Raw genomic sequence first — 20,808 nt, 5'->3', positions numbered from 1 at the left:
TTTTGAAAATATATTTTTGAGATTTTGAGGAAATTATTTACAGAATTTATTACAGGTTCTGACATGGGGTTGAAAATATTACACGTAAAACCCTATGACCCGAGATAAAAAAAATGCACTATATAATATTCCGTAATTTATTTTTTTAAATAATCAAAATTTTCTCAACTGGGCCATTAATAGAAAGACTTACAACGTCAAAACTTACGAAAAGATCATGCGGTAATCATTTTTCTGGAATCAATGACTTATATAAAAAAACATTTTAAATTAGTAGGTATTATACAGGGTATCCCGTTAATAATGGTGAATATCTTAACAGCAGATTACTCTCACAAAAATAATGCAGTTAGGTTAAATTTTCCTAGTCCGAAAATGAAATGCAACCAAGATACAGGGTAATAAACATCAAGTTTTTTTTTTCAGTTTTGTCTATAACCTTAGCAGTTGTTTTTTGCTTTAAACTAAATTTGGCATTTGGAGATTTTTATATATGCCAAATCTAATTTTATTGGTTTTTTTTTAATTATCTCAAAGAGGGCGCTCCCAGCCACATTTTAGAGGTTTTTTGAACTCCATAGCTTTTTTACGCCCTGTATAATTTTATTTTTTATTTTAAATATGCATTCTGCAAGCATTTTTACTTACAAAAGGTATACTTTAAAAATTTCTCTAGGATTACTCTTTTTCTAGATATTTACATTTAAAGGTTTTAAAGACATCCATGAAAACCATATTTTAAACTATTTAAATTGCTATATTACACTTTAAATGATTGATAAATAAAAATATAAAACCTAAATAATTATTTAAAAATAAAAATTACCAACATTTACCAGCAAATGTTCCACATGGCGTCCATTTGTCTCAAGACATTTTAAAATTCTTTTATTAAAAGACCGTCGAATCTTAAAAAATAATTGCTCATGTCCAAATGACTCAGCAGCGGCTTGAATTTTTTCTAATAATTGTTCCCTTGTGTTTATTTGATTTTCGTAAACAATGGATTCTATGTATCCCCATACGCAAAAATCCAATGGATTGAAATCAGGACTTCGTGCGGGCAAAGGTCTTTGACTTCCACAGCCTATCCAGTTGAAATTAGCATTGAGATATTCTCTCACGGGTCTAGCAAAATACGCAGGAGCGCCATCTTGCATAAAAATCATATCTCGGCGCAGATTTAAAGGTAACTCTTCTAAATAATAACTCGTAAAGTCCTAAAAAAATATTGTCTATAACAACACACCAATATTAACTTTAAATTCGTGTTGAAAGTGTCTTTCAGTAATGAGGTTTGAATTTGCAATATCCCATAAATGTTTGTTTCTAAAATTAAAAATTCCCTGCTGGGTAAAAGTCGCTTCATCCGTAAACATAATTTTACTAATAAATAGGGGATCATGATTTTGTTGTTCCTGGATATAGCGGGCGAACTCTAATCTCGCTGAAAGATCTGTCTCTAAAAGCTTTTGTACTGGCGTAAAATGGTATGAATAAAGACGCTCACTATTAAAAATTCTTAAAACTGAGGACTTACTAATTTTAGTTCTTGCCGCCGTACGCCTTACACTTATTTCTGGATCTTCAGCAACCTAAACTACCTTTCTTTCTTTTCCTCTGGCTGCCTCCTATTTGGTTACCCCGGCTCCACACTTGCGTTATTCGCCCACGAATAATCGGTATTCGGAAAAAATACTGCATGTGTGGATAAAATATTCGTGTTCGTTGGTGAATATTTAGCATGTTCGCCCGAACACGAATGTTTTCCGTCTTGAGTCGGTAAATTAAATAGACATCAAAGGGTCCGAATATTCGTACGCTTATGTTCGTATTATCGTTCACACTTGCGCCTTCGATGTAAATAAGTTTTTAAGGTTATGTAGAAGAGAATTGCCGCAAATATTGTTGATGTGCTAATTTGAGTGCTAATAGTTTTTGGTGCGGAATAAGCAATATGGAGTGGACAAACCAGGCAGTTATGACGTTTTTGGAAGGGTATCAAACAGAACCGTGTCTTTGGGATCCCCAGCATCCCGACCACAGAAACAGAAATAAAGTAGCTGATGCCTGGCAAAAATTGCAGGAAAACTTAAATTTTACCTGCACATTAAACGATTTAAAAAAAAAAGAAGGACTCGTTAATGGCATCGTTTAGGATGTTACTTAATAAGAAAAAGAAATCCCTTAAATCTGGCATGGGTAGTGACGAGATTTTTAAGCCCAGTTGGTTCGCTTTTGATACCATGGAGAAGTTCCTTGCCCCAGTTTACCATTGCGTACCAACGACTGATACAGAGGTAAATAAATTAACAATATACCTATAGGGGGTAAATACAAAATTATGTCATTTAGCTATTCGGTATATTTAAGTGGTAGGTAGGGTACTTGATTAGGTATTCAAAACAAGTCTTTAATATGAAAAGCGTGTAAATTTTAATATTTATATTTATTATTACTCAAAATCAGAAGTTTAACGTGGATTATATTTAATTAATAAATACTAATTAAGGAACAGGGTGATTCATTATAAATGTTAACCCCCCCCCCAGGGTGTACCAGAAAAGTGTGATATATTAAAAAAGTTAAGGGGGGTAAACATTTATAATGAATCACCCTGTACATAGGTATATTAGAAAACAGCTAGATGAGGTACATTCTTTAAATAAGTAGTAATTAATTAACCGGAACTAATTATATTTTTCTTGCCACTCTACCCTTCCGGAAGTCATAAAATAATTCGCATATTCATCTCTCACGTTTTGAGCACTTTGCGGTGATTTACGTGGAATTTTTTGTAGTGGTAGCAGTGAGGAAATATTTTCTGAATCGTTTCTCCATGAGCCGGGTCGGTAGTCCTTATCTTCCGTAAATGAATCAAAAGAGCCTTGTGGCGTGTACATAGGCCGTGAAGTTCTACTTTTACGTAAATAATTATGCAGATAGACACATGTCAAAGTTATTAAAGTTGTCCTACTTGGTTGAAATAACATCGGTTTTCTAAGAACTCTAAATACAGAGGCCATTATGCCAAATACATTTTCAACTATAATGCGCGCCCGGGAGAGGCGATAATTGAAAATCCGTTGAAAAGATCCTTTCTTATGAATGCCAGGATAAGGTTTTAAAATTTTTGTGGTTAGTTCAAAAGCATCGTCAGCAAGAAAGACATAGGGTAAATCTTCATTTTTATATCCTGCAATTGGTACCGACTGTGGAATGGTTGCATTTGGTCCATAAATGTTTTCATATAATGTGCTGTTTCGAAAAACACCACCGTCGCTAATTCTTCCCTGGCAACCTACATCTGCATATATAAAATTGTAATTGCTATCGACCAATGCCATGAGAACAATGCTAAAGCTGCCCTTGTAGTTGTAATATTCTGAATTAGTATTAAATGGGCATTGAAGTACAATATGCTTTCCCTAAACAGTGGGGAAACTGCCATCTAGTTTCAAAGTTAGAAGCTATTGCTAACCATTCTTGCTTTTCCTTGGGAATCTAAAACAGAAAGAGGAAAATATTTAGTATTTTTCTACAACATAGTCATCATTAATTGTAGATCCTTTCAATAGTGAATGAAGACAGTAGTAGTCAAACAGTTGCTACAGATACAGAAGAGTCACAGGATATCGGTATATAAGAAAAAGCAGTTGAAAAAATAGTGCAAGGTAATAAAACATTATTTAGTTTATTAATATGACCTTTTTCTATAGTATTTCTGTGTTTAAAATTGTTTTAATATACCTAAAATAATATTTTTCGCCTAGGTGAAGTCATACCTAATGCACGTAAGCCAGTAGGACCTAAAAGGAGTGCAAAGTAAATTTGTTCTGACACAGAAACTGTTCGCGAAAAGCGGATGGATGAAGCCTTTAACATTCTCACAAATATTTCAGAAAAACGGCCGGATCCTCAAAAAGACGATTGTGAACTATATGGGCAACTACTGGCAAAAAAACTTCGTCGGTATAATGAAGATGAAAGAGAGGAAATTATGGTGGAAATTGACACTATGTTGCTCAAAAGAAAGAGAAACAAATCTGTGCCGACTACACCAGTTCCAACACCATCTCCTGATGCTTTCAGCAATTATACTGACCATCGTCTACAGCATCATCGTCATCACTATCTTATACAAATACGCAGAATTCTCAAATTTTTCAAAATATTGATAATTATTATAAAACCTTTAATGTAGATAATAGTTAAAAACTTGTTTCATAATACTACTAACAGTAGGTATTAAAAATCTGATTTTCTTTTTTTTTTAGTGACTAAACTATTAAAATTTGTTTACCTTTATATTGTCTTTTAATGCTTCAATTATTGCACTGCACACCTCCGGCACAATTTCAGAAATTACTTGGGGAGATATTTTGAAGAGATAATGAAGACTTTGATAGCTATCTCCAGTCGCCAAAAACCGAAGAGTCACAGCTAAACGAATTTTTGCTGGAATTGCTTTTTGCCATTTAGTGTCTCTTCTTGCGATACTTGGGCCAATTCTGTCAAGTAAATTGTTAAAATCTGATGAAGACATCCGGCAAAAATTTTCAAATTGCCCAGAATGCTCCTGTTGTAAATCTGCAAGCATGTTAATTCCGTCATACCTAAAATTAATTATGTTTTATTATATATTGCTCATCAGGACATAAAAATGATAAAAATTAAGAAGTCGATAATATATTTTTTATATTCTAACTTGAAAAATACTAATTATTTTAAATTTATACAGGGTATCCTAAATACCATATGTCACTATTACTGTCTCCGAAACGGTAAGCGCCACAGTTGACATTTTTTCCCCCTTTAAGATCTTTTTGCAGTGTTGCAAAATTTCTATTACTTTCTGACTTGCAGAGTGATTTATGAAAAACGACAAAATTAAATAAACGTCAAAAATGAAATTTGCAGACACCATGTTGTAAAGCGGGAAAATTTAAAAAAAAATTTAATTGAAATTGGGCCTCTAAAAACCAATAGTTTTTGAAATATTCAACGAAATTAATTTTGGCGTTTTTCATAAATCACTCTGTAAGTCAGAAACTAATAAAAATTTTGCAAAACTGCAAAAAGATCTTCAATAAGCATAAAAAATGTCAACTTTTCTCTAATTTAACCTATGCCGTGGCACTTACCCTTTCGGAGATAGCAATAGTGGCACTTGGTATTTAGGACACCCTAATCAAAAGTGCATTAGGTCCTACCTTTTTCTACTGTGATGAAGGGAAACCATCCACCATCTTCTTTTCCTAGGTTTTTTTTTCTTTTTCCTTAAATTATTATAGTAACACATAAAAAAGTAGGCAGCTGCAGCTATTGAATAATCATCCATCTTAAATAGCATGCGACGGTACAAAGCGAATATTTTCCGTATTTTAAACCAAAAATGCAATTATTCGGTCAAAAGTAACATATGTGGATGGACAGAAAAGTGAACATTCATACATAATTATTCGTTTCCAAATATTCGTCTAATTAGCGAATATTTGTATACGCAAGTGTGGAGCCGGGGTTACAATAATTTCGCATAACGTCGACAAGCTTTTAAACCGCTGTAATTTGCTTGGGCATAAACACAAACCATATCTCGCATTTCCAAATTAGAAAAATATTGATGTCTATGCATCTTAACCTAAAGTGATAAATAAAGACTACTGGAACTAACACTAACGCAACAAGTAGCAATTAATAACAGAACTATTAATAACTAGAAAAAATAACGCAATAAACGGTAATAAAGTAACTAATCGTGTGAGCTATAAAGCGCCAGAGTAACTAAAAAACATAAATCGTGACAGTGACAGTAACAGTGACTTTGTATGTTTTAATTTTTGTTGCTTTAAGTCCAAATATCTCGAGAATGGTAAATCCTAGCGACATTTTTAAGGTATACCTTTTTTAAGAAATAACACTTGCAGAATAGAAATTTTTAATAAAACATTACATTATACAAAGTATAAAAAAGTTATGGAGTTTAAAAAGGACTAAAATAAGGCTGGTGGCACCCTCTATGAGATGATTTAAAAAAAATTAAAGTTTTATATTTGGCATATAAAAGAGAAAGCCCCACATACCAAATTTCATTAAAAACAAAGAACAAATGCTTAAGTTATAAGCAAAATTAAAAAAAAACTTAATGTTTATCACCCTGTTCATTTTTGGACTAGGAAAATCTAACTTAACCTCATTATTTTTATGAGAGGACTCTGCTGTTAAAATATTGACCATTATAAATGGAACACTCTGTATACTATAAATAAAACCGAAACTTGATGTGAAAATAGTGATGAACTTAGTTTATAGCTGAACTAGAAAATCCTTATAAAATTAAGCATAAATGTCATCTAAAAGGAAGAAAACCATGCAATACTCATCTCCTCTCTTCTCCATTATGCTAAACGCACCTCTATAAATAATAATATTTTCAGTTACTTACTGCCATGATTTCTCGAACTCGAGCCTCATAAATAACAATTTGAAACTTAGAAATGGAAAATTATGCAGATAGTATGCAACCCGTAGGTAATTTACGACCAAAGTTGTGTTTATCATGTTATGGCACCACGTTTAAGCGAACAGCCTCTATGAACGAGGTTTAAAATCGTTAGAAAATTATAGCTCCTGATGGGTTGACGGTGCAGCCGAAGAATCACGCGTTCAAATTAACATTTTATATTCGTACACCGCTAAATTGCCCGCCGTTGTAAAGCTTTTACTGACTTTATGGATGTTTTTAAAGGATTATCGGTTTTTTGTTGTTTTGCATAGGAAAAGGTCATTTCGGTTGAACAACAACCTAATCGTTCGCAATTTAAATATATAATATCCATTTATTAGAAACATGCAAGTAATCCAGGATTAATTAGTCCATAGATAACCAAAGGTGTACGCCTTGTATAAAATATTAAAAACAATATTCTCCCAGGAGTGTACATGCCGCAAAAACTAGAAAGAAAATAAACAACAACAACAACAGCGTATATACGGCAGGCCAGGGGGGGCTTATGCATAATGCAATCCGTGTAAAAACTTGCGCCATTTTATTTACCCGGGTTTTACAAGACTCCGCTGTACTCTGCCCTGCCGTACAGCCGCTGTTCGGTGAATATTTTAGTTACGCACAGTTTACAACGTAAAATAAATGGGGGTTACGAAAGTTGTCTGCTTTTAAGGACCTCGGAGACACGTTTGTTGGGCCATTTACGCTCGCCAACATCTCCATTTTCGTTGCCGAGTTTGAATTAGTTTTTATCTCGTATATGGACTTTTTTTCCGGCTTGTATCTTTTTTAGTTTAGGTTGTATTTATTCGATCTAAAGCAGATTTTTAATAATTAATTCTATGGGTAATTTTTTTTAGCCTCCCATTCAAATCTTCTTTAAGTAAGGTTATTCTGTTTTAATAAAACTCGAATGTATTCAATCAATACCTTTCACCATAAATCACAAAACTAAATTAAATACAACAAAAGCTAATTGTTATCAATATACTATATTTATAGAAAATCGTATTCGTAAACACTTTAGAGAAATACACATTTTTAGTTAATGGTTTAAATATGCTGTTATATTATAAAAATTGCCATAAATAAACCTTATTCTTGTCAACGGTTTGGAATTCTTCTGACTATGATCCAATAATTAAAAAAAGGAATATTGCACTTTTACATTACAAAAATAAATCATCTCTAGAAAACTACTTATTGTATTCCAAAAATTGAAGCCGACACTAGAACAATTTTCAAGCGAAATGCCGGATAAGCATAAATTTCATAGTGGTCAAACTCCTCTAGGAAAGATGTTTATTGAATAAACCTCGGAAAATTTCTTGACAAAAAAAATGTTTTTTTCAATGGCCAAAATTACAAAATTGAAACTTCAGTTGTTGCAACATCCACCGTATTCAGCAGAAGATTTGGCCCACGGCGATTCACCTCGAATGAGAAGGTTATTGAGCAAACAAACGGTTATTTTGCAGATTAAATATTATAATTATTATGGTCAAAAAGAGAAATATTATTGAACGACACTAGTTTAATACTCTCTCAACTTTTAATTTGGATCGAACTCTAGTGAGTAGAGGATAAACACTATGGTTGATTGCCGCACCCAAGACTTGAGTTTGCCAGACCTGTATAACGTGTGTGTGAGTATTTTGACGAAGTTAATGGCATTTATATTAGGGTGGGTCACTTTATATAGGGAAAAAATAAAAATCGTTTTATTAATTTCTAATAGCTGTATTATGTTGCATTGCACAAAAACAAGTTACAAAAGAAAAAAAAAAGTTAATTTAACTTTTATCTTTAGCCCGCGCATGAATTTTGAAATTTTGATAAAAAAGACAAAATAGTTTCAGGGCATGACGATAGTGAATCCAGAATTTTTATTAATATAAAAATTTTATAAACATTAGGAATTTAATGGTAGAAACATATCGTTAATGGTAAATATAAAAAAACACACAAAATTACAACTAAAGTCTTGTTAATAACATGCCATTACGCATGAAAATCTTGCTTACTTTCAAATTTGGGCATTGTTTTCCTAGATGAGAGTTTAGCATGAATCAGGCCTTCCCTTGACTTCTTGTCACACAGAGACATTGATGCTTCTGTCACTAATTTGACCGTCCGCTCTACCGCTTGTGTGTGACATGGTAGTCTAATGAAAATTAAATTTCGTCACCATTTGATGCAACAATTTTTTTTAAGTCATCATTTGAGAAGCTTCGGAGGATTGGAGGATCACAGTTGTTATTTTCTTGCCAGTCTATTACATCAATATAAGACAAAGCATTAAAATTTACTGCCGGTACTTCAAATATACGTAGTTGCCTTCTTAGTGCCAATGAATCTCGTGCCTTTAATATTCTTCTGGCAGCTAATTCCCTAATATTCTTATGCTCATCTGTTAACATGGCTAAGAGTAAATTCTCTGGATGGAAAAAATATGCATTTCGTTGAATGACTGGATCTATTACGTCTCTTAGCTTTTTTGATAGATATCGAGAATTTTGTATCAATTTCCATAAATTGCGGGACCCATCTTTACAAGAAGGATATGTTTTTATCTGAAACCATACAGGGGCATATACTTTGACGATAAATTGCGCTAGGTGACATAAATTTTCAGTCGGATGTATTGTAGCAACATATAGTCTCAATATTCTATTGGCTGTAGTCAACCAGCGAGCATGGGAAATTTTCCCTGGCGATTTATGGTCTAAGTCGGTGGGGCAGTTTCCAGTGATTACGGCTGTGGTTATCGCGTACAAATACTTTTGGTCCATGCTTAAATCTTCTGTTTTAATTACTGGTAGCTGACTTGGTATTATTTCGTACTCAATAACGGGTTTTATTTCACATTTTTCCAACTGTTTTCCAATAGGACCATTATACGAATGTGAACCAGTTGTTTTACCATCTAGCTTGTTGAACAAATGCCTCAGAGGCAACTCATTTAAGTGAAGCATGCAAATTATCCATTGTAGTGGTCGCTGAAGCTTCTTCTCAAACAGTCTAATTACACCTGCGTTCTTTCCAGTATTAGTTGCTGTCCCATCGCAACCAGTAGCCACCAATTCGTCAGAACAAATAAGTTTTGATTGTAGAAGTGCACTAATAGACCTTTCAATACTTCTGGCAGTACCATGTAATGGTGTAGTATAACCTACATACAAAGAACCGGGTTCTTTCAGGACAGAAATGTGTTCTTCAACTACCACCTTTCTGTATTTTTTGCCTGCTTTTGCCATGACTTTTAAAGTTTTGTCCTTGCGCCCATCAAAGTACAACGCGGGAAGCTGCAAGTTGGTTTGTTCTTGCAAAAGCGTATCCCGTAATTTTTGTCTTTCCCTTCTTAATTTAGATTTATCTATTACCTCTACATCAGAAGATATGTCTAATGTTTCACAGATTCCTTTTCTGAGGTTTGTGAAGTGGATGGCAAATCTTCTACGTTGTGTTTTACGGGCGATACATAACGTTCCTCAAAATCCGTAAAAGCAGAGGAAGACACTTCTTTTTGTGGTTGATCACAACTAGGAATGAGTTTAATAAAAGGCTTTAAACTCTTACGTTTTCTCTCCAATTTTTTTTCTTTCGCCCCTCTGGTCAAGCAAAAATGCGTGTTCTTCTTTGGGTACCTTCAACTCACGCGAGCATTTACAGAGATGAAGAAGATCCTTACATTTACAGAAACAAATATCAAACAAAACTTCACTTTGGCGCAAAAACAAGGCTTTCTTTTCTTCTGTCAACCTTTTTAGAGATTTAATGTGATTTTTGCTAAAGAATTTTGAAATAGTTCGTGTGTGTGAGACCATAGGAATAGATGATTTTTACCAAATATCTTCAATTTTTTGAGCCACTATGTCCGCGATTTGAGAAAAAGACGGTTCTTTGTTACTTCCTTGTTGAATTTTAAGTTGTATTCTCGTCCATTCGTAAAACTTCATTACATCTTGGAAAGTTGGTAACACATTTTCTTTTAGTTCATCAATAGTTCCAAATATGGGACACTTGTACTTTATTCTTTTACTTTCCATACTATTTGGTAAGAAATTAGCGCGAAGTAAAGCTCTGATAAACAAAACAGATAACCACGACCGTACGCGTTCAGAGATTAATTCACACTAAATGTAGCATTATAGTGACCGCGGCGCGATTGGCTGCAGTGACTAAACAGCATGCATTGCGTATTAAAAATAGATTCAAGGTCTGTAAAAGAATATAATAAATTAACTGTAAAGCAAACGTCTTAAATTCGAATATAGGAAGACTTGCAGTGTCTTGCAAGGTATTACCTTATTTTACAAATTTGAAGATAATGCGGCGGCCTTGCGCGGGCTCTTAGAGTTTAAATATTTCAATAATATTTTAAATGGTTGCTCTTGAAATGATAATACAACATAATTTTGCTATTAGGAAATAAACAAAAAAAAATTTTTTTTTCGACCCACCCTAATTTATATGCCCATCTATGTATTGGTGTGGATCGGTGTTGCTAATGATTTTATGTCTTTGGAAATACATAAACGAGTAGCTAATGGGAATTCTTTTAAAAGCACCTTAAACATTTAAAGATTTATTTAATAAAGTTACTTCTCCTATAGTCAACTTATAAATGAATCTACTTAAAATAAAAAAAAATTTTATTTAAGCCATTAAATAAACTTTTACAAGATATTAAATTTAATTTTACTAGACAGTTTCAATAAAGTATTGATTGTAATTTGTTTTCTTATGATTATGTAAAATTCATATCCATAAGATAAAATAATTTGAAAGCGTTTGAAGCTTAATAACTTCTATATAAAAACCTGGAAAAATCCAGATATAGCTCTAATAGACCAATATTACTTTCATCTTATGTGCTTAAAATCTTGGAGAGACTTTTTAAAAATATATAATCAATATGACTTTAAAAAGAACCTGGATCTACAAAAACAGTATCACAAATATGAGTTCAATAATACTTAATGCAAAACTCGACATTTGCAACTCAAGCAATTTTTCAGAAAAAGGAAAAAATCTGTCAGAAATGTATTTAATGTCTTTAATGATATGTACTTAAAAACATATTTAGTAGATGAGTCTATCCAAGTTTTTTTAATTTATGTATACACTTTAAATCATGACTTATTTATAAATAGGAAAAAAGCAGATAATGCAGCTTTAAAATACACAGTTTTGCATTTACTGTTTATAGATTCCAAATTTTGCATTAAGAGTGAAAAAAAATAACAGACAAACAATTTTTTGGGGAAGAAGTTAATAAAAAAAAAAACACAAATTTTAAATTACTTTTAAGAAAAATGTTAAACGCTTTAATTCGTATGATGAAAAACTGTAGATCTTAAATCCTAAGTTCTTCATATTTTTTAACAACGACATAGTTATCATTTTCAGTCTTTTCATTTTGTTGCTCTCCTTCAGCTCTTCTGTTGGTGATTCTGATCTGAGTCATGGAGATATTTGTAAAATCCTATTCTGGATTGCTTGGCCAGTCATCTCCAAAATGCTTTTTGAGTAAACTAAAAATAGTGGACTTACCTCCTTTCTTAAATTCCGACTGTAGTGCCACTAAAGTCGGAATTTGTAGGTTCTAAGAGAGAAAGGGTTTTTCCTCTCTTAAAAATTGACATAAACACGCCGAAATTAGATTTATAGAACACTTCTCCTCTTAACAGACTGCCCTCTCGTGTGAACACAAATATTAAATTTACTCTCATTAAATTTAAAGTACCATTGAGCAGACTTTTTCATTATTTAGGACATTGCATTTTTCCAATCAAAAAGTGTTCAGTCTTGACTTAGCCTAAGAACTTTTGCATAATTTTAAATAATCTGCTCATTTTCGAGGGGTTTAAGTATGACACTTTTTTTTTTACTTTACGTTTAATCAACCCAAAATCTCTATCGGTAGGGATGAAGGAATGGCCAACTATTGGGAACGTAAACTTGATAGTTTTAATGGTTTGGGTGCCTCATAACAGAGTACAGCCGAGACAGTATACCAGCATCCTCATGACTGTGCTATTTTTATTCTGTCTCTTACATCCATCAGCAAAAAGTGAAACATTCTTAGTAGTGTCTCTAAAATTGAATTTTTTCAGCGTAGTATGTATAGCTGAAGCAATAGAATTGATAACACTGTATTTTGAGAAAGAGTTTTTTGCAGTGAGTTTCCACAAGCCACTGTAAAATTATAAAAGTTAACTTTTTGTGAAAAGTGTGCACTTTGATATAAAAATTTGAGGAAAGCCAATTTTTTTTTGGCAATCAAATGAGAAGAGAGACAGAGAAGATGTACAACTTTATCTTCTCTGTCCAATTTTAGAAGTTCATAAAATGCTTTACTTTTTAACTTATAGACTCGTTGCTCGCAAATTACTTTTACTCGCGTTTAACTTCTCTTCAAACTGAATACAGGTCGAACACAAATCAGTCATGAAAGTACCAAAGCTTAAATTATAATTTTTATTTACGTACGTACTTTCTAAAATAACATAATTTTATCGCCAAATTCCAATTTTATTTACAAAATATCTTGTATTATTTTTTTTTAATTTTATTTACAAGGCAAAAACATAGCAGTTGTTTAATTTCTTTGATGGTGACTTACTTCGAATTCGAGATTTTTAATGAATTGCTTACTTAAATTTTTATATGGTCACTTTTGTTTTTAACCCTATCACTACCACGTCGTGCTTTTGGCAGGTCATTAGAAAGCAAATAATTTCTTATGTTTGTTTTCAACCTATTTTCACTAAAACCAGTTATTCTGAGAAAAGCTTTTTTACAAACTCTTAATTTTTCCTTAATTATTGTTGGCACAAAATATTTTATGGAAAGTCCATGATGATTTCTGAGTGAACTTTTGGAGGTTTTGAACCCTCACAAAATTGTATCACAAAAATGTCTTGTTTTACCTTGTCAGCATTTAAATATAGCGACATGTAGAAGCTTTAAATGTCACTGATGCTGAGTCTCTGACACAAAAACACTGGTTTTTTACTGTGAACACAATTAGGGTATTGAGGCAAATTATGTGGTAAAAAAAATTAACGTAACTACAATAATTTGTAAAAATACATTTTCCTTGTTTATTTATTATTTTGCAGGTTTAAGTTTATTATTGTTATTATTATTATTTAAAATTTATTGCAAATTATTATGTATATTTATTTATAATTCCTTGATAAATCAAATGGTGCATTAACCTTTTAACTTGCATCTTTTTTCTCTTCCAATTCTTCTGATTGAATTCGCGTTACCTTATCCATTCCCACAGTAGTAAAAACTTTTTTTTTAACTTTAACTTTTTTTAATTTTAATTTTAATATAATCGCAAATTAAAAATTTAATAGTTTAGAACTGCAAGATTATGTTTACACTATCAATTACAGCAACAAACTGAAAATAAAAATAAAATGTGATGTTTGGCCATTACACATATTTATGCACTCTTATTGGTTGATTGCACCTACAGATTTGCATCTGAACGGCGATTGCAAATACAGAGATTTGCATTTAATATTTAGAAGTAAACGTCTTTTTTTATATATAAATAGCCACTTTTGCAGTTAATGTTTTAGTAAATCGTTTAGATATCAATATGGTCTGTCAAAATGTCAAATAATATCACTTTTGTATTTCTTGTCAAATACTGAGTTTTGCATTTAGCGTACAAATATATTAAATTCAATTTTTTAGAAAATTTTAATTACCTTACTGCTCTATTTTTAGATTTTTAGTATGCCTTTGATGTCGTAGACTTAAACATACTACAAAAAAATATATTTTATTTACCAGATAATATTGCAAAATCCATTATATCTCTATATTCAGTGAGAAAAATTTACATCTGTGAAACTCTATTGGCCGTAAATTTACGTATGTGGGTCTACCTAAAGGGTCTGTATTAAGCCTTTTCCTCTTTGATATGTATACTACTACTTTTGATAATATAAATGCCTACAGTATAACTTAATATGCTGATGACATCTGCATATACAGGGTGTCTGTGAAAGCTTGGAATATTTTGAAATTGGAAATACTACAGACCAAAATATGTGAATTAACCCCAACATACCTTATTCCAAAATTGTTGATAGTTTGCGGGATACAGACAGTCAAAGTTACAATTTTATTTTCTATTTTTCCTTATTGCTTATGAGGCACTTCAGATTTTGGCATAAAACTAGGTATAGCTAGTATAGCTAGTAAGTTTTCTAGTATGAAAAACAAGAATACTTTTAGAGGGCACCAGTTATAGTATAGGGGAAAAAACCTTATCATAACTTTAAAAATCTTATTACCACAACAAAAAAGGTCCACTTGTTAGAAGTGTTTAAAGTTAGTCGTTTTAGAGATATATATTTTTAAAAATTCCAATGCATTATGTGTACCTATAATGATAAAACATAATAATCAACTTACTTATACAAAAAAGACAATATCTGAGTAGTTTTGCTATGGTTTCTAGTATTTGTCATAATTTATAATAATAATAATATCCGAGTATACGTTTGTTGAATATACGTTTGTTGAGATGCATTCAATGTACGGATTGACACAATTTAATGCTTTAAAAGCTCGAAGATTGTACGCAGGCAGATTCCCTAATAGATACCTGCCTGATTTTTAAGTCAAATTTGGATTAGTAAAAACAATTTTGATTTAAGGTAGTTTTGCTCTAAATATAGGGCGACATAGTAGAACTCTCAAAACTGTATAGTTGAAGTTGAGGAAAATGTCTAAGATGCTGTCTTTGAAAATTCTATAGTTGAGGTTTGGACTGTAGCTCAAGTTTAAAGTTTCCAAATGTACAGTAAATACCATTTTTTTAAAGCAACTGCTCCATCCGTACCACCTGCAAAAAGTGCATGGTTTAAGTGCAAATGATTACCCTCCAAGGGTAGAATGTTGTATATGACTCCTAGGGAAGTTAATAATGGTTAAAATGAAACAATAGTGGATTTACTTATTTTTTAACGATGCAGGATTTAGAAGGGATTGGTCAAGTAACTTGCATAATCATCACATTTATGGAGATAAAAATCCTCATGCAACAAGACAATCTCGCCACTAAGTACAATTTTAAAATAATTTGGAGGCAGGAATAATTGGACAGTATTTAATAGGACCCGTTGAGTTACCACCTAAACTAAACGGCCAAAGGTATGTACAATTACTTGAAAAACAATCATTTTACTGGACGATCTTATCTATTACAAACTGGCATGTATGTGAAGTTTATGCATGACGGCGTTCCACTGCATTTTAGTTTATTACTTAGAGAGTATCTAAATAGATTTCATGCAGACCAGTGGATAGGCCGATCTAGATTTCTTCTTCTGAAATGATTTAAAATGACGCGTTTACGATATGCAAATGGAAACTGAAGGTGATCTTCGACAAAGAATTTTTCACCATAGTCAGAAAATAAAAAATAACATCTAGCTGCTTTGGAAAGCACAGCCAAGATCACTTCGTTAAAGGTTTTTTGAGCAACTTTTGTATATTTTAATATTTTATTTTATTAGTTTTGTTAACATCCTCATTTATTATTGTTAAAAACCATAGCACCATTACTCTACTATTATCAACAGCAAGTTGATTATTATGTTTTATTATCATGGTAATAAGATTTTTCAGTCAGTACACAGGGTTGCACAAAAAAATTATGATAAGTTATTTACCAAAATAGTGCTGTAAGGGCCACTCTCTAGAAGTTAGGCAATAAAAGGTGACAGAGTTCTGTTTCTCATACTAGAAAACCAAGGATAAATACAAAATAAAATTGTAACTTTGACACCCCGTATCTCGCAAACTATCAACAATTTTGAAATAAGGTATGTTTGGGTCAATTCACACATTTTGTCTGTAGTATCTCCAGTTTCAAAATTTTCCAACGTTTCGCAGACATCTCGTAAATGCAGATGTCTAAAAATGAATTAGCAGTATACATATCAAAGAAGAGGGGGCTTAATACAGACTCTTAAGATGAACCCATATACGTAAAACCAGGGCCAATTTTAGAGTTATGTTGTTTCCTAATATAAAGTTTTCTGACTGAAGAAAGAGATTGTGCAATATTATCTGGTAAATAAAATATAGTTGTAAGATGACGACGACCAATAGAATGGCCAGCACGAATCCCTGATCTAACATCATTAGACTTTTTTTAATTATATTTTATTTTTTCAAAGTTATTATCTACCGAACGAAAACCCTCGACATAGTTGACTAAAAAAGACTAATAACGTAATTAGAGAAAAAAATGTGACATGTTTCGCTAATAAAGCATCATCAGACCTTATAGCTAGATGACCTACTAAATTACAAAAAGACATTTTGAGACTGAGACTTGGAGTTTTCATTTTTTTCTCTAGTTACGTAGGTCTCTTTGAGATAATGGACGAGTTCTTTTAACTAATAACGTAATGCTGAGTAACGTTAGAGGAAATTTTTATTTAAGATAAGGCTGTTGCCATAAGGTTCGTGGCGGGCATATTAAACATCTCCTATATTGACGTTCATGTTTTTTTGTTGTTTAATTAAGAGATAAACAGTACTACTTTTTTGAGTAACAAGTTGTAACGAATTTATGTAACCAAATAATTTTCTTTGTTTCTAATGTTTTTGCAGTAAATCAGAAAAACACTTAATATCTCCGAAACATATATACATGAAATATGTCTATAATATTCTGAATAATCGAAAAATTTGCTATAAGGTGTCGCAATTACAATAAAAAATTTTATATTGACTACTAAAATACCAATCGACATATCTGAGCATTTTCTCCAAAATGTCCCTATTTATTTAATATGAAATTTATTGCATTTGACTAAAATACACTAATATCGCTTGTTAAAATTTATGCCATACTTGATAATCACATATAAAAGTTAATGAAGCAACTTAAAAATATTAATTTATTCTAAGATGAAAATATACAAGCAGAATTATAAATGTTGATGGTAAAGCGGAAAGTTGAGGGAGGTCCCGTTGCTGCAGACGTTGCTCCTAGTAATATAATTTATAGTAATTATTATTTCGAAAGCTAAGTGCTTAGCAATTATGTGCTCTCTGCTACAGACGAAGCGTATGCGTGTTTGTCTCAAGTTACTCATTTTTTTCTTCTCTACGTTTAATTACTTACTATTAAGGTTTTTTACGTTTGATCTTTTTAAGTGTTTAAATAAAAGATTAGGCTAATTCAAAATATATAATTTTGCTATAATCATCATAATTTTTTTCAGTTCCTCCCTCTGCGCCCATTATCGTCGATAGCCATGGCAAAGAAGTGGGTCAATATGCGGGACCTTACGAGGAAGGAGGTGACCTCAAGCTCATTTGTCGTGTTCAAGGAGGTAAATTTTTCATTACTTGTTTTTAATTGTTTTCGTTCGAAACCTTTCGTTGATAAAATAACTACATTAATCAATACTTTGTCTGCAAATGATGATTGATTTGAAACATTTTTTACTTCAAACATAAGTCACGATAACTGTGTAGATTTTCTATAGATAATTAATATGCTTGATGGTGTTCATTTTAAATAAATTGACTCTAATATATTTTATTTTGTAAAGTAAATGATGCATGATTATATTAATCGAAGTATTTAGGAAGTTTCAGTTACATTTGAGTGGTATTGTATAGTATGATCTGAGGATAAGTAATAGTTAAAAATATCTAATGAATACTTACTTATAAAATGCTGCATATACATGTTATAATGGATGAATGATTTGAATATGTGGCAAATGATCACATTAAAACCTACTTTCGTAAGCAGGAATACAAATATACGAATTAATACATACGTGGGTCACTGCAAACCGATGATTTGACAAAACAAGTTATTGTAAACTATAGAAATATTATTATATTTATTTATTTATCATAACTTTTAAACAACCAGCTCAATTTTAATTAAATTTCTATTGTAAATTTTTTATAGTAGTGAATTGTCAATTACTGATGAAGCTATTCTTGAAAAAAAATGCCACTGGCGTAACATATGGTGGGATTTGGTACTTTTTTGTCTTAAATTTGCAAGGTAATTAAAATTTTTGTATAAGAAGTCAATTTTTAGATTCTCCATTTAATTTGGAAAAAAAAGCTACTCTTGCTAAATTATGATTCAAGGCACTGTTTTTAAAATATTTTGATTTAATTGTTCAGAAATACCTGCTAAAATGTTGCAAAAATTTATTTAAAAAAAAAAGGAAATCGGGGCTTGGATTTGTAAAAAAGTTGAATATAAAAGATGATCAATGTTACCGTAAGTCATTATTTAATTTGACAGGTTTAATTTAAGATTCAAGCCCTTAAACCTTTCAAAGTATTTGCAGCATTTTAACTTGAGTTTCTGTACAATTAAACTAAGACATTTTAAAAACAGTGCCTTAAATTATAATTTTGCAAGAGTAACTTTTTTCCAAATTAAATAGAGAATCTAACAGTTGACTTCTTATAAAAAAATATTTTATCACCTCGCAGATTTGAGACAAAAAAGACCAAGTCGCTCCATATGTTACGCCACTCGCATTTTTTTTTAAATTGGCTTCATCAGTAATTAACAATTCACTATAATGACCTGCATGCGAAATTTAATTAAAATTGAGCTGTTTATTTAAAAGTTATGGTAAATAAACTAATAATTATTCTTAACTTTAACACCCTGTATCTTTGTTCTAAAACATTTCTGAGAAAAAATTTATAATGCAAGTCTATTTCTTTTTAAATTCTCTATCATGTATTAAAATTAATGACGTTTAAACTAGACCACTCTATATAATGGTCTTTTAAATTTTTAGTACGACGTTTTGTCTTTTGCCATCAACTTTGTTTTTTATTATGGACGCCATAGTGGATTTTTGCATTTTTAAAATTTTTACAAAATTCCTTTTATATCATTATATTAGTCCTCGTAAAACTCAGTCCGAAACACTAACGAGTCGAATGTATTATTGGGTATTATGTAAAAACAAAAATGCTGATCGAAATAAATATACAAGTTCGTATATGTGACTGTTTTTGAGAAATTAATTTTTATGTTTTCCCTTTTATAGTCATCTTTAGCAACCCATTTATATACAAAGCAAATAGAAGTGGTCCCACAACAGTCCTCCCACTCTGTCATTCTGTGGCTCTCTGTATTCTGTCATTCAAGTGGCTTTTTATGATATCAAATATTTTTTCTGTAAGGTCATATCTTTTAGTTTTCTACCGAAGCAAAAAATGAACCTGTGAACCTGTCTCGAACGTCTACCAATTTTCAATTAAGGCTATACAGATTTATTAGCCCTAATTAAATTAACTTCACTTTTATATATTTCAAACTTTTTAGAAAACTTGAGTCTACATATATAAAAAATAAGAATGAACTTAATATTTCAGAGGTTCCGTTAACAATTCATCAAAAAATAAATTTTCAAGACAACCCTTTCACAAACAAAACCTTTGCTAAAAACTAAAATTTGTTAAGTAAATTTTGTTCCTTTCAATCTATTTCAACCAATAACAAAAATCAGGAGAGTAAACCTAATAAGCCTAAAAAAAATAGCTTATAAAAATTACCGGTTACCTAATCATTCTTATTTTTTGCTATAAATGTGCAATAAGAAACTGGCAAAATTAGATAAAGAATATTTAAATCTCGTAATGAAGGTTTTGTCTTAAAATTACTCAAACAACACCTGTTATATTTATTGTACATACTTAATTAACACCGTGTCTATTTTATAACTTTTTTCAGGAAAACCGAAGCCGACAATAAAGTGGTGGCACGAAGGGAAACTGATCGATTCGTCGGATATAAGCAGCAGGAGCAGCGGTTCGGAGAACGTGCTGTCTAACCAGCTTGCGATACACAACTTACAGAGGTCGCATCAGCACGCCACATTCACTTGTCAAGCTTCCAATAATAATATCAGTCAACCCCTATCGGCCACCACATCTGTCGATATTTATTGTAAGTAATTTGTCTCTTTATTTGATCATTCTTTGATAGACCATCAATAATACCGCTTAATAATAAAACGATACAATTAGTATATGGGAATAAATGTAAATTTTCCTTTTACCAAATCTATAGAGGGTTTTTCACGACATACGACACGGAATATTTTTGCTTAACTAAAGGGTAAAAAAAAATGAGTGTATCAAAGGCGTTCAAGAAGCATCTTTTAAAATTATTTTTATGACATACAACATGTTGAACCATATCAAAAATATGTTTTTTTTTGAATGGGACACCCTGTTCATTATTTGATTTTTGG

The 20,808-nt window shown here is 31.5% G+C and overlaps 1 protein-coding gene across 3 annotated transcripts in view; it reads left to right on the top strand.

Annotated features, from left to right (window-relative positions):
• The window catches only part of LOC126739895 (synaptogenesis protein syg-2), a 478,733-nt gene that overhangs the window by 335,810 nt on the left and 122,115 nt on the right, over positions 1-20,808 (top strand). For all 3 annotated transcript variants that reach the window (XM_050445716.1, XM_050445717.1, XM_050445718.1), the window contains 2 exons: positions 17,782-17,892; positions 20,286-20,501. In XM_050445716.1, coding sequence (XP_050301673.1) covers positions 17,782-17,892; positions 20,286-20,501 — 327 coding nt within the window. The remainder of the gene's footprint in view (positions 1-17,781; positions 17,893-20,285; positions 20,502-20,808) is intronic.

The sequence above is a fragment of the Anthonomus grandis genome, chromosome 8 (assembly GCF_022605725.1).
Source record: "Anthonomus grandis grandis chromosome 8, icAntGran1.3, whole genome shotgun sequence".
In the NCBI taxonomy this organism is placed as follows: Eukaryota; Metazoa; Arthropoda; class Insecta; order Coleoptera; family Curculionidae; genus Anthonomus; species Anthonomus grandis.
The sequence above is the reverse complement of the archived record's forward strand: the minus strand, read 5'-3'. Positions and strand labels throughout refer to the sequence as shown.